Source organism: Etheostoma spectabile, chromosome 4 (genome assembly GCF_008692095.1).
Source record: "Etheostoma spectabile isolate EspeVRDwgs_2016 chromosome 4, UIUC_Espe_1.0, whole genome shotgun sequence".
Taxonomy (NCBI): Eukaryota; Metazoa; Chordata; class Actinopteri; order Perciformes; family Percidae; genus Etheostoma; species Etheostoma spectabile.
Window position 1 is genome coordinate 23,682,232 of NC_045736.1, and position 14,845 is coordinate 23,697,076.

A 14,845-nucleotide genomic window follows, 5' to 3' on the forward strand; every position below is an offset into this window, starting at 1 on the left:
AACTGAATTCAAGCCACACGGCATCTCTTTTTGCTCGGTTACAGTGGATACTGGATAATATGAGTTTTGGGATAATTTCATAATTTATGTCATTATTGCATCTGGCTAGATTTACTGCAAGGGTGAGAACATTCATAATATTCAAAGATACCCAGCAGTATGCTATCATTTCTTAAAAGTGCTACTTTGCGCAGTTTGAGAGCTAAACATAATCCCTACAAATTGTATCTATGATCTATCATGATAGATTTTGTTGTATAGTCATTAACTCATTGAAGTATTTACATTTTTTTACCTCCTCTTCTGCCTGCTTTTCACTTAACTTCTGATTATCTGCCTGAACTGCTTTTACTGTGCCATTATGGCTTGTGAGTTGTGTTTGCACTGTTTTTAATCTCGCTGCAGGGGTAATAAATATCTACTGAAGAGGAATAATTACTCTGAGTAAAACTGTTAAATGCTTTTTGAGTGAATGGATAATGTATCCACCTCTACATATGACTATTAGAACAAAAAGAAAAAATAAGATTAGAATATCCGTAACTAAAAAAAACAATACCAGTCAAAAGATAAAACACACTCTCCTCTTGTTGTCTTCCAACTACCTCCTCTCACTTTGACTTACTCCCTACAGAGTAAGGCTTACAAAGGAACACAGAGGCGCAAAAGCTTTCCTGTGGTTTACACATTGGCCCTGTGGTTATTTTAAGCATCTGTGTGCATGCAAGAGTGGTGAGAACACTTTAAACATGTTTTAGCAGTACTGAGGTGCATTTATTAAAGACAGTATGAACGATTGCTTAGGTTTAGTTAAATTGCAAACAAAAGTAAAGACAAGTGGAAGTGAAACTATCTATTGAAGAAGACATTTTAACATTCATTCAAAACACTTTATACAGCAATGCCGTCACGCCAGATTATAATGTGATTAACTACTTTGTAGTCTATATCAAAATCTAAAGAAAATATTTATCAGAAATAATTAATTATTCACCATGTTGTGTTGCATGCTGAAAGGAACCTGATATTATATGCTGTAAATACAAAAGTGGCAATAATGGCATTTTGTACATGCTTTATTTTAATGATTTAATAAATAATGAATTTATTACAACACATTTTTATGATACAAAGTAAATAGATAAAACTTCCACAAAATTAAAGTGAGGGGGCTAATAATTGTGATTTTGAAATTTAACAAAAAAAGTCTTACCAATCACTAGCTCTTTCTGGAGCTTTTTAACAGAGAATACTCCATCTGGTCATTAAGACTATGAGATGTGTTTTAAAGCTCTGGAAAAAGTGATCAGCAACAGGATCTTGAGATAAAATTTGTTTTTGTCAGATTGCTACAATCATAGTCTTACTTTGCCAGACCTTCCTCCACATGCTGCGGAGGAGGGTCTGGCTAGTCCACACAGCGTTCCCGGATGTGGGAAAAAAGTGCTCTGAGGTCTGAGGACCAGGTAACCATAGTCCTCATAAATCCACCGGAGTTTAAAATTCCAACACAAAAAGCGGAAGGAAACAGACATCGGCAAAAAGACATGCATCCCACGAAATTTCCTGCAGCACAGCAGCAATCCAGGAAGTGGAACGTTGTGGGTATAGACTACCATCAGAACCCAGACCCGGTTAAGTGGCAGAAAAAAAGCAGATGGCTGACTGGATGGACAGTTTTTCCCCTTCTCCTAATCAGTTCTGTCTGGTTCTGTCTTTTCTGGGTTGAAGTAGGTCACAGCACTAGAAACAAACTGCTCTTTGTCCCCCTCCGGCAGGATGAGGACAGAGGGAAGAGGATGGTGGGAAGGGTTTGTGAGGTCTGGCCAAATCATTCCAGTGAAAAACGGAATTAGCTCTGCGTGGTTGCCAGAACCAGTGTGTCTGTGCGTGTGTGTGTGTGTGTGTGTGTGTGTGTGTTAGTGAACTCCTCTAAAGCCAACACCCCTATAAACTTGTGGAGTAGTAATCATAATCAAGCACCACTGATGCGGTCATTAACCCTAGTGGGGTCTAGATTGGGTTCCTGACTGATCCTCTTTAATAAATCAGAGGCTGATTGTAAATCCATAAAAAGCACAAGCAATATGAAAGAGACAGACACACACACACACCACACACACACCACACACACACACACACACACACACAACACAACGCACACCCACACGCACACAGCACACAGCACACGCACAGCACGCACCACACCACGCACACACCTTCCCAACTGCCCAATTAATCAAAGGCCTTCATTGTGGTGGCTTTATATCCCAAATAGGGAAGTACCAGCGATGTGTTCAAGACTATTTAAAGGTGCTCTAAGCGATGTTGGGTGACGTTACTTCTTGTTGACGTTCCATTAAAGTCTATGTGTGTACTTCCACAGACTGCGTCCCAGCTGCGTGCCAGCTCCGGCGATTGCAGCCCTCTGGAGCAGATAGGCTGAGCTTCTATTTTTGCTGGACGCCGGAGAGCTCCGCAGAAATTCAGCACACGGCAGATGAAAGCGAGCATGGAATAGATGGAAACAAACGGGTTTTTTTTTGGTTCTATTCTACATGAATTTGCGAGATCTCGTGGGTCATGGCCGCAGCCGTTCTGGAACAAATCCGGACCTGGTGGGTATTGACGGAGGGTAGAGCACGTAGCCAACACACAGCGGAGCCGATCCGCAGTCTTTCCGCATCCTGTGGATTTTGGGGGTCAGAGCACCTTTAAACACGCGCCAAGGCCAGAGGAAACCTGCTTGGCACAAACGCATTTCCTAATAATACAGTGATGTGTTATCTAAGCCTGCACCCATGCCAACGATACAACCTCTTAGAAAAATGACATTTAGTAGCCAATTAGAGAACAGCCTCAACAAAGCCATGCAGGTGCTTTTGAAAGGCTATCGCTGACACCATAAGAACTTCATTTCATATGACAAATAGGCATTCGTTGAACTGAAACAAAGGACCACAATTTCAACAGCAGTTACCTTTAGCAAACTTGGGGTTGATTTGTTTTTGTGCTACCAATCTAATTTTGATTCAAATTAAAATATTGTGGCATCTTTCTCTTTGACGCAAAACTGTTATACCAGCTGTTTTCTTCTTACAGTTTACATTAGAGGATCAGTGGCATCAAGCTGTCAGTCACTGTCAGACTGAGTGCTGTGACGAGACTCTCACAAAGTCAGCGTGGAACTCAATTCATCCGACCACAGCAGGATGGTGGGGGGGCACATAACAGCTTATATATACACACGTATTACATACTTCAAAATGTGCTGTAACTGCACCCTGTTTTCTCCTTACTGTGCTTTGTATCTTCATTGACAAAATGCTAAATCAAGCTAATGAGCTGTCCTGGTTGCCTGGGAAACAAAATGGGAAACAGAAAAAATGGTAAGAAAGAAATTTAATTTAATGAGACCAAATAAAACTGGTTCCTTCCGCTCACATTAAGGAAGTCACAAAAAATAGGACAGGATGAGGCATGTCCACCAGTTAGTATGACTAATCTGATGTCTGTTACCTACAATAGGCTATTCTGTTGGTTAGCAGCAAAGAATCCTCATGACTACCACTACAACGGAGAGGTCACTAATAAGGGCACTTCCTGTCACAAGACCTGTGTCCGGCTGGACGAGAAGCTGCCTTAAAAAAGGGCTCATTGACAAAAAGCAGGACAGAGGAACTTGACTGGTACATGCAGTAACTATACTGTATGACATGCTGTTCTTTAAATGACCACAGCCAGATTTTGCTTGAATCCTAGTCTATATCCACGAAATTCCACTTCCGGGATTGTTTTGGTGCCACTTCAAATTCAGCCGGATAGCCTTTCCTAAATCCAGACAGCTAGCCAGACTATCCATCCAAGTTTTCTGTTGCACAACTAAAACAACTTTTGAACGTACACGTTCCACCCACACTAGTTCCTTGCCGAGGCCATTTTGCTGCGGCACTGGGGATTTGTCCAGCGCTTAGCACCACCCAAGATGCTTCTGATTTGTTTAAAGAAATGCCAAAAAAAACCTGAGCATGTTTTTTCCCCATCTCAGAATGCTGCGTGGACTAGCCAGACCGTCCTCAGCAGCGCTGTGGAGGAAGGCAATGTAAGACTACCTGAACCCCAACGTGACTGTTCCACAGACAAGACTTAGATTAAGCCAGGAGTAGGACTTAATGTGTACTAGTTAAACTACAACATTTAAGCAGCTTTCATCACGGTGTCTTAAATTTGGCTTAGTTAGTCGGAGACTATGGAGGTAAGTAAGCCTAAATGAGAACACCTGGGTTAAGCCTTATTAGGTTAAGTATGAGCACATGTGAACCTGGAGACAAAACAATGGCAGGGGGGAAAAAAATAATTTGTTTACAAAAAACTTGAGTATGAAAGAGCGCTGATTCAAGCTACAATTTGCAGTGAATTCAATGCAAACGAAAATGTAACCACAAGAAGAACTTCAGGTTAGATATCTACATTATAATTGTTTGTGACATCCTTTATAATAAATTATATCTGCCTTTATGGAGTCGGATGATGAACCAAGACTGTTAGTGGACCACCAAAAAAGAAAAAGATTGAGTGACTTGTTGTCTGGAATTATAGAGCACCAGCAACCTCTGAATATATGACAGTTCAGATCACGACCTGAGCACAAATTATATCATCATTCCAAGGATTTGAGTGTTTTTTACGTTTCCAACTGTATTCTTTTTTTCAGAGGAAAGGGATCTGAACAGGTTGGAAGAGCCAGTGCACAGTGTGTGTGCAGCCTGCACACCTGCCATAACATCCCTGAGAGAAGATGCTGCCACCACCACCATTCAGCAGAGAAACAACAAAAAGATGAGCATGCATTGAAAGTTAACAGTGAATATCATGAGCATAAAACTAAATATCTGAAGGAGGAACATGAAATGAGAATCCTACAGGTTTAATTGAATATGAAGCTGGACAAGAGAGCTATGATTAAAAGAAAATACAGTGATGAATTGTGAATACCGGCCACGGTGAACAATATATGTAAAAAACAATGGAGGAATTTTTTGTCATCTGGATATTCATAAGTGCGGCTATCACCGCAAACTACATTTTAAACCAGCCTTGGTTTAGTCACTCATTAAATGTCATTATTTCAATGTTGTACAGAACAAAAACAATCAAAGCAAAGATAATCCACAATAAATGCATTTCATTTTTTTGAGACAAAGAGAAAAATGTAGGCTCAACCAAATATATTATCTCCAATGTATTTTGTGTTATTTCATAAAAGTAATTTAATGTAATTCATACTTGTCTGGCTGGTATGCGCGTTCATTTAGATATCAGTATTAAGATTAAGAAGGATTATTTCAGTTTCAATTTAGTCCCATAGTAGCTTTAATTCCAGTCTGTGCAAATCGCTTTGAGTTAAGAAGCATTTTAGTCTGGGACTAGGCTGTGAAACCAGCCTAAGAGTCTAAATATGTTTTTTGGCTTAAAGCCCTATTTTCAAATAAACCCAGATTCCAAAAAGCTACGGTAGCTGTTCGATGTGGACTTTGCAGGCTGTTGTTATGGTGGCTGAGTGTAAAGCTGTTGCTGCTTAGTCAGCTTCCTCCTCAGAGCTGTCTGTCCATAGCACCAATCTGTGATCAGGACGGTGTTTTTTTTTATATGAGTGTGTGTGAGTGTGTGTATACACACCATATGTTTCAAAGCCCTGCAGCATTTTAATTTCAAAGTCAACCAGATGGACACACCCGGGAGGAGACAAGAGATTCTATCAAGCCTTCAGATGCTACATCGATTCTGTGTGCAATTTATATGCCACAACTTGCCCCTTGTTGCATTAAGATGTAATTTGCAACAACAACTTTTTGAGTTCAAGTAAAGGGGACGTTAACTGAAGGGGGATTTTGAAATAATGGGAACTCCCACGGCCGGACTGACTTCGCTTAAAAGAGTCCTACCTGATTTAGTGTTGCATTTCCATAAAGTTGGGGGACTTGCAAGAGACAGATAAAAAAAAGATTGGTCATAAATCAAGAAGCAGAGGCAGATATATAATTTATCATAGCCTCTAGTAATGACTTTTGTAAGAATATATTTGACGGGTAAAATGTTCTGGCAATTACTTTCTGAAAATCCAAGCTATGCATCATAAGGGACCAATCCTTATTTATGGAATGGACCACCAGAGGAAAACAGGGGAGGGTCTTGTCTTTTTATTCTTTGTTGAGGGGAGGGTCACACGTAACGGTCAACGTATTTTAGTCTAGGGGTGGGGGGGCGGTCACCCAACTTCTATGTAGCTCTCAGTTTTGGCCAAGTCGGGTAGGGCTGCAATCTGTAGACCTCCCGTCTCATGCCCTCCCGGTGCTGTCCCCGAGCTTCTATTTTTCAAAATAAAAGCTTGCGTCTTCGTACTTTGGTGTTTTATGATTTTGATCTAAACAGTACTGCAATCATGCTAATGAATACAATTTTTTTTTCAGCAGATGTCTTCTTTACAACACCATTGAGGTAGCAAAGCAGTTTTGTGTTTATATGTGCGGGCGGAATACATTCAGTTTGAGAAATCCTATAGTTACAACATGAGTGAGCTAGCAAAGCAGTTTTGTGTTTAAATATGTGCAGGATTTATTCAGTTAAGCTATAGCTCAAATTGCCTGGCTTACTAAACAGGGCAATATTACACTTAAGTGTAGGCTACACTTCAGTGATGTTTACGGACTTCAAAATTAAACACTCCCATGTAATATGGCTTAAACAAACTTCAATGTTTTAGGATTTTAGAAATGAGGTTAAATGCCTATTTTTTCCCCCCAATCGTTTTAGAGGGTCATAGAAAAATGTATTGCTGGCAAAGGGAGGGTCAAGTCTAATTTGACTAAAGATCCCAAAACTCCTCCGGTAGCCCCTTAAATAAAAAAAAAAACAGTCTCCAAGTTAAATAAAGTAGAAGGTTGACTATTGAAACAACAGTGTCTGCCAAGGCTGTACTGCTAGTGGGCAGAAGGTAAATTAGGTTATTATTCAAACCATGTCCCTGATATTGTGAAAAACAACCACTCAGGCATAAATGACGTTGGTTCCACAGTCTAAGAGAGTATGTAGAGGAAGTGTCACATTTCTTCTTTGTGTAGCCTATAAACAATGAACCAACCTAATTATAGACTTGGTTAAGTATCTAGGCTACATCAGATCTCATTTGGAGTGAGTAAAAAAACTACTTTGCCCACGCCCACACCCACTCCGTGAGTGACATTTCCAACACTGCAGCTGCTGTGCTGACAGGGCTCTGGGGAATCACTTCACTTCAAATGATGCCACTAAAGCGACAGCAAAAAAAATTCCGTGTGAGAGAGAAACAGAACAGTTACTGTATTTGCAGGCATAAAAAGGAAATACTGAAAAGTACTGCGGCTCAAAGTCAGTAAGAAGAAGTTTACTTTGGAGGCTATTTGACATTCATGTCTTGTTGGTGCAGGCCCAGAGCAGTGAAGCAAGGAGCAATGCTTGGCAGCGCTAATAGCTGAGGAGGGGAGGTCAATGTAAGTTTGTCTCAAACATGCCACAGCATATAAATGGCAAAGATTCCACAAACAAAAGTAGACACCAATTATATTAATCCTTGTCTAGCATAAAGAAATAACTTTTGTATCCAGTTCCCAAGGCTTGATTTTTATTACTGACTGGAGTTAAAAACCTAATAATTGGAAGCGATCAAGCGCACAATCTGCCTTGATCCAAATCTTCCTAAAGGCTAATCTGCTCTCCTGCACACTCAGCCTGCTTTAAACTGTCAATGACCTACAACTTCCTATGTGGTTCACCACAGGAATGGTGGTGAGTAGGGAGACAGATAGAGAGAGAGGGTGGGGCAGTGCAGTGTTTAAGGAGGATACATTTTGGCAGGGGCCCAATCCCTGCATGTGGGCCTGATTCACCCCGACACCCTGCCTGTGAGCAGCGCTAGTCTGCTCCCACGGCTGGTTCTGAAGGAACTGTGGGGATAAAGAAAATTCAGTGTGCACATGTGCGGATCACATCGCTTTTAGGGAAGAATTGGTCTCGCATTGCCAGACCCTCGTCTACAGCACTGCATAGTAGGGTATGGCGAATCGACACAGCAGTCCGGGATGGGACAAAAACGTGTTCTGGTTTATTGGCATTTCTTTAAACAAATCACAATCATCATGGGCGGCACTAAGCACTGGTTACAGCGACGGTTCCGCTGAAAAATAGCCTCGGGAAGGAACATGTGCACGTTCAAAGGTTGATTTAGTTGTGAAACAGAAAACTCAAAATGGACAGATGGTCTACCTAGCTGTCTGGATTTACCCTGCAGAGATCTGAGGAGCAGTTAACCATAGTCCTCATGAATCCACCAAAGTTTAAAATTCCAACACAAAGAAAGAGGAAAGTACCAGACATGCGGCCGATAAGAGTGAATTCCAGGGGAATTTCTGGTAGGAACAGAGCAATCCAGGTAGTGGAACTTTGTGGATATAGACTAGCGCAGAAGCAAACCTGCCAGTCAGGGTCACTGCTTTAATGTCACTGGTGTCAGGATAATGTGGGAATGAATATGGGAAGACTGTAAGGAATGAACAATAAAAGTGAGGGAAAGTGCAAGAAAAAAGGTCCTGCTGGCTCAGCGCTTAAGAAGGACTCCTCTGCTAAAAATACTTGTAGGTTGTGTTGTCCTCTCTGGGGTCTGAAGGGAATGACTGACTCCCTGCACTGCTTCACTTGAGCTCTTTCAAAGGTGCCTTTTTTGATCTCTGACTGCATTTAAACCATTTTAAAACATTTTAAAACTTTGAATTTTCATAAACAGACAAAAAAAACAGACAAAAATGTCCCTCTGTGACTATCATTCCAACACCATCCATAAAGGGCCTACATTTCTCTGCGTTTGTGCGCCACAGTTCTCCAGGTGTCTCCAAGTGCTAAAACGATGACAGAATTTACAACTCTGTGACATGATAATTACACAGGGGTTGTGTAACACTCTTTTTTTAAGCAGCTACTTTAAGGAAAGCCCTTTACCCTCGTAAGATGAGAAGGTATCCATAAATATTGACTGGCTATAGAATGACTAATATTTTTGGTACAGTCTCCCCACCAAGATGTCAACCAGAGAGCTGGGCCCAAATACAGATACAATATATCCAGCTGTGGAGAAAACATGATGGCGACAACTAAAAAAAAAACTGTAATCAAATTTATTTTTTAATGTAACCGAGCCAGTTCAAATAGCCTTGCCCTGCCTGGAATTGGAAAGGTAGGTTACTGTAGGACAAAGGTGTACCTCTTATCTGAACGTCCACCAGCAGCCCACCGAGGGCAAAACTTTTTGGACAGCTTTTGCAAGACGTTTATCATCTTTGACTTTACGAATGCTTTCTGGTGGGTTTTTTTAGCATCCAATGAACCTGACTCCTTCAGTGCATTTCACAAATGTCCTGCTAAACTTAACCTTACAGTTGCCAGGGTAAAACTCAAAGCCTTGTAAACACAAACTGTACTTACAATTACTGTACAATTTACAATGCTTGTAAATGAATACAAAAAAGAAAAGAAAAACGGATCCTTATAGCACTGTGCAAGCCTAATTAAAAACAGAAGGAAACCACTGTGGAGAGTGTTTGGTTCATAGCAAACTACTAAAACAATAGCAAAAGGAACTGTCACAGAGGGAATCTGAAGAGCCAGGCTATTGTGTGCATCAAGAACAATTGTGCTGAGCTCTACACATCCTCCCTGTCACCACAACCTGCCCTCAGGCATGACATTTTCTGCTGTCATCAAGTGTGCTATAATTTACTGAGTTAAGCTCATTTAGCACAGCTCTCCTGGATGTATCTGCTTCTGTGTGCTATGTGTGAGCACCACTGGTGTGACAATCAGCTAAAATCATGACTGAGTTTAGTTGCGAGGTGATTTAAATGGGCTACATCATAAATGACGATTCAATGTCTGGAATTACTCTTTAAATTGTTGTGTTAGCTAGTTTTTTTTTGTTTCGACCACTGAAACCAGCTGTTACCATCCCACCTACAGTAGAGGCAGTTATGTAAGCTTGGCAATCACCAGGAAGGGGCTAGATGGGCCAGTGTCTTCGCGAATGCCAAATTAAACGGTGGTCAAATTTATAAATATTTCAGCTAGTTTTTGAGCAACAAAAAAAGTTAGTCAAGCCCTGCACCAGCCTAACATGCCTAGTTAAGTGACGTAGAGGAATAACTCGCCGACAAAAACTGTCAATGCAGACAGAGCTCTACGTCCTCTTGCACACGTGTTTTACTTACTACTGCCAGCTTGTTATTTGGGCTAATTATCGCAATGAGCCTGATAGCTGGGTTTCCTCATGTCAGCCCGCGGGGCCTTTGAGGGCTTATAACCTCGCGCTGAGAGCAGCCGAACCAGGAGAACTTCTCCTACCTGCACACACATCACACACTGGTGACCCAAACAGAGAGCTGTAGTCCACAACCTTCTTTAAATATCTCAGTTTGGTTGAATATACAGCTAACGCCAGCATTACGTGTTTCGGCAAACAATACACGTTACACTCCCACGCGATGTGTAAATGTTGCGTTCACGGCGACCGAATTTACCTAAATCATCCATGTTGGCCGGAAATCGTTCCAATGTTGAGAACTGGACTGGTCTTTCTCTGTCGATCACAGCTGGACTGTAAGCAGCCGATTCAGCTGACCCTCCGATCACAGATCTCCCTCGCTGAACGCAGGGAAGTTTTCAAGTTCCACTGCTGCTCGACGAGCCCTTAACACACACTCATACACACATACCCTGCTGCCCCCCTGGAGTCTCCAACCAACAGCCCACATCCAGCCCCCTGCCTGCCCACTAGTCCCTACACACGGGGACCAGCGACATCTAGCGACAGAGAGTGGTACTGAAGACCATGTACCAGTATGACTATACTGTACCTCAGAACCAGAAAATCAGAATCAGAGAAGGGTTTATTGCCAAGGTGGTAACACATACATTCATTCATACATATCCATCCTGCACTTATGAAACCATTGTATATCCTGCACTTACTGCTATTGCACTTCTGGTTAGACCCAAACTGCATTTCGTTGCCTTGTACCTGTACCTGTGTAATGACAATAAAGTTGAATCTAATCTAATCTAAATACAAAGGGAATTTCTCTTGATTGTCACTGCATACATGAACAAACAAACATATTGAACACTAATATGAAATAAACAATAAATATAAACACAATATCAATGCAATGCAATGCAATGATTTGTGTCTTTTTTTCCGCACATGCACACTTGAGGCTCTTTACTTACTCAAAGCCCTGGTGAGGTGTAATGACTTTCACAAGACATAGACAACTGATTTCAGAATTCTCATAACGAATTGAACTAATTTTTAGTTCTAGATTCTCCATTCTAGAACACCCTTCCCTTCCATGTTAGATAAGGACCTTGGTTAAAAGAAGGTCGAAAGCTTGTGCAAGGCCACACCTAGAGCATTTACGCCACATTTTGAGGAGCAAAACAAACACAGAGTAACTGCAACAAGCGGTGTTCATTACAGAACTTATTCAACGCTCAGTAAAGGGACACCACAGCCACCAAAGATTTTGAATCCTTTTGCAAAACAAATAAGGTCCTCCTCTGTGAAAATAAGGACCTCTGCACAAAAAGCAAATATCTAACCACAGACAAGGAGGATTTGCAGAAACGGATGAATTACCTGATGGGCCAGGACACACATGACACCAGCTGTGTCCCTGAAACAACGGCAACCGATGAGATAGACTCCCAGGAGCAAAGCGCCACCCCTGGAGATTATGAATCCTTTCACCGGACCGAGAAGTTCCTCATCCAGAAAAACAAGGCCCTTCGGATAAAAGATGACAACATGTCAGCAGACATAGAGACTCATCTGAAAAAAATCAATGACCTGATCAGCCAGAAGACACACGTCACCAGCAGTGTCTCTGAAACATCAGCAGCCACAGAGTTTGCTGACAAGTGTTTGCAGAATCAAGCGCTTGAAATAGAGAGCAAAGAAACTCAGGTGGAAGCAGTTCATGGCTTTGAGGAGCTGCAGAAGATGAATGTCATGCTTGAAAGAGTAAGTGTGCTTGAGGAGTGGCTGCAGAGTCAGGAGGCCTTTCATTTCAGGGAGGAGCAGGACTTGGGGAGTGAACCCAATGGGCTTTCGTTGCTGAGAAGGTTTGTAAGGCTCTTCATACCGGGATGGAGGAGACGCTACTCGAGCAGGGAGACAGTGGAGTGTGTGGAGTCTGGGGAACAAGCAAGAGGTGAGACCCAGAGGAGGCCGACTGTGTGGGAACGGTTTATAAATTTCTGCAACCGGAGATTTAGGAGGAGTACATAAAAGATGAGAGGGGTGGGGGGGGGGGGGAATGAGGAATGATTGTAAGCTCTGTCAATGTGCTGATGGGCTAGTCCTCCAGCCCAAGAAGGTTGCTTTCTTCTTGTCCTCTTTCCAATGATGTATCTTCTGGAGTCCGGGAGTTTTTCCTCAGCCACTTGAGGGGGGGCGTCTGGTCCTTGACACTACATGTACACTAGTCCTTGATCCCGCCCCCCCCCAAAAAAAATAATAAAATAAAGTAAATTAGAAAATTACTTGAATGTGTTTACAGTAATTATTCATTGATCAGCCTTCAATTACCTTTGCCCAAAATGAATCAATACAATGTCACGTAATGTTCTTGCATGCTTGGCAGTGACCTGTTGGACTGGGATCAAAAAACGGCCCTGACATTATACAACATTCAACAGCTCAGATGCAGTTTTTTGGAAACAAGCCCACATATTTTATATAAAAAATCTTAAGTAAAAGGCAATCCCCAGTTTGTATGCTGAAGAATATCCATTTGGAAGAATGGATGGATAATTGGAAGAATACAGCATGGAACTGTTTCACTACATAACTAAAGACACTGGATGTGAGGAACAATTAGCATCAAAATGAATCTAATCAATCTCATTAAATCAGTTTTTAAACCTGAACCTGATTTGTGTTTGCTAAAGCTCTACATGCACACAATGTGAACAACTGAAGAACACGTAGGCTTAGAGTGATAAGTTGATGTGCTGTCTGTTCTTGCCATGTTGAAGTAAGTTATTTATGAATAAGCATCTCAACAAAAAATGTAGATGATGATGGTAGCTATGATTTCTGGAGGCAACCTACAGTGAATCCTGTCTAGGGATTATACAGTTCTGTTATGTTATGTTATGTTGTGTTATGTTGTGTTATGTTGTGTTATGTTATGTTATGTTGTGTTGTGTTGTGTTGTGTTGTGTTGTGTTGTGTTATGTTATGTTATGTGATGTACATTTAAAAGTATTTGGTTGCTATGGTTTAGGCCTATAGTTTGAATCAAGGAATGAAGGAAAATACTACTACTACAACTCTCTTGTTCAGGTGTAATGAGCAAAACTGTGACATGATTTGTTCAATGGCCACATGGACAAACCATACCATAAAGTAATCAGATCTCTCTTTACTCAAATTGGTTTAGTTTTTAAGAACAGGACCAAACAAACAAGATAAAAGACATAAACAAAATGAAAATAATAGAATAGAAACAACCTAAAAGCCTCTTTACACCCAACATTCACTGTGACTGACATCATGTTAGTGGTTTCAGTTAGATGAAAAAATGTATTGTTTCAAATTTTTGAAACTCCTGCCCAGTAACTAAATACATTCCCAATCAACCAATCACTGCCTGCCTTTGGTTGAGAGGTTGCCTGGTGGCAGAAGTCAGGCATAACAGATGGCCCAGAATAATGTAAACAGGAAGCTGATAACAGTCACACAATCATTTCAATCATAAAACATGTTTTTTGTTTATACTGAGGTTATAAAGTTTAATTACACAATAATCTAATAATATTACTTACAGTGCAGCTAAAGAGATTCAGGGGCTTTTTGCAAAAGAAGAACTTCCAGAAAAATTAAGATATATTTGGGATATGGGAAGGAAAATGCTGAAGGGCCAAGAGTAAATTTAGACACAACTTCCTTATAGACCATTCACAGCTTTATGCTATATTTGAGATGACTCCAAATCAAGTCACTCAGTCTCAACCCCTGAAAACATACAAGTATTATAACTGAGTATGACCTCATGGCAGACATGACCAACATACTGTATGCTCTGTGAGTGTGAAGGATGTCAGAACGCCAATTGGTTCTTTAAATGGCGGTAAATTCAAATAGAAACGGAAAAGACAAAGACAATTTTGTCTTTGCCCCTTTTGTTATTTTAACATGTAAAAAAAGAGTAAAAACAACATCGAAAAGAATAACACATCGAATGAGGAGCACTGACTCTTAACCTGTTTTCCTCACAGCTCAAGTCGGCCTTTCTCTCTGAACACACACGCCGCACAAATCAGCAGTTCTCACAGGAAATCCATCTGTTATTTCTCACTGGCGGATGAAGACTAAATGCCACTTATGAACTGAAGTAAATTTCAACATAAACCTGTGAGAGTGCGTTAATTGCAACATCAGCACACTTTGAAATGCTTCCCCCGATCAATGATTGGTATAATAATCCTACAGGGATTTACAGCGAATGGTGCTCAGCATTGAGATTGGACCTCATTGTGGGATAAAATAGGTTTTTATGTGTTTCATGTCCTCTCAACAAGATTTCTGCATGTAAAAGCTATCATTTTTATCTTGTTGCATGATGATTTACAGGTTTAATTTTGAGGAATTGATTGAGAGTTAATATTTATTAAGCTGGTAGATTTGATTTTTCATGAAGACATGTTGTGGATACTGTGATCAGTGAAGACCTTGACCATCATGCACCGTTGATTTATT

The 14,845-nt window shown here is 41.0% G+C and overlaps 1 protein-coding gene across 2 annotated transcripts in view; it reads right to left on the reverse strand.

The window, feature by feature from the left end:
- LOC116687382 (paxillin) overlaps positions 1–10,837 on the reverse strand; it is a 30,592-nt gene extending 19,755 nt beyond the window's left edge. Inside the window, exon 1 of one of the 2 annotated variants that reach the window (XR_004331525.1) lies at positions 10,602–10,837. Coding sequence is in view for 1 of the 2 variants with exons in the window: in XM_032512726.1 (XP_032368617.1) it covers positions 10,602–10,614 (13 nt within the window). In the remaining variant the exon portion in view is untranslated. The remainder of the gene's footprint in view (positions 1–10,601) is intronic. The other variant, XM_032512726.1, reaches the window with a different exon arrangement.
- Positions 10,838–14,845: the final 4,008 nt, after the last annotated feature.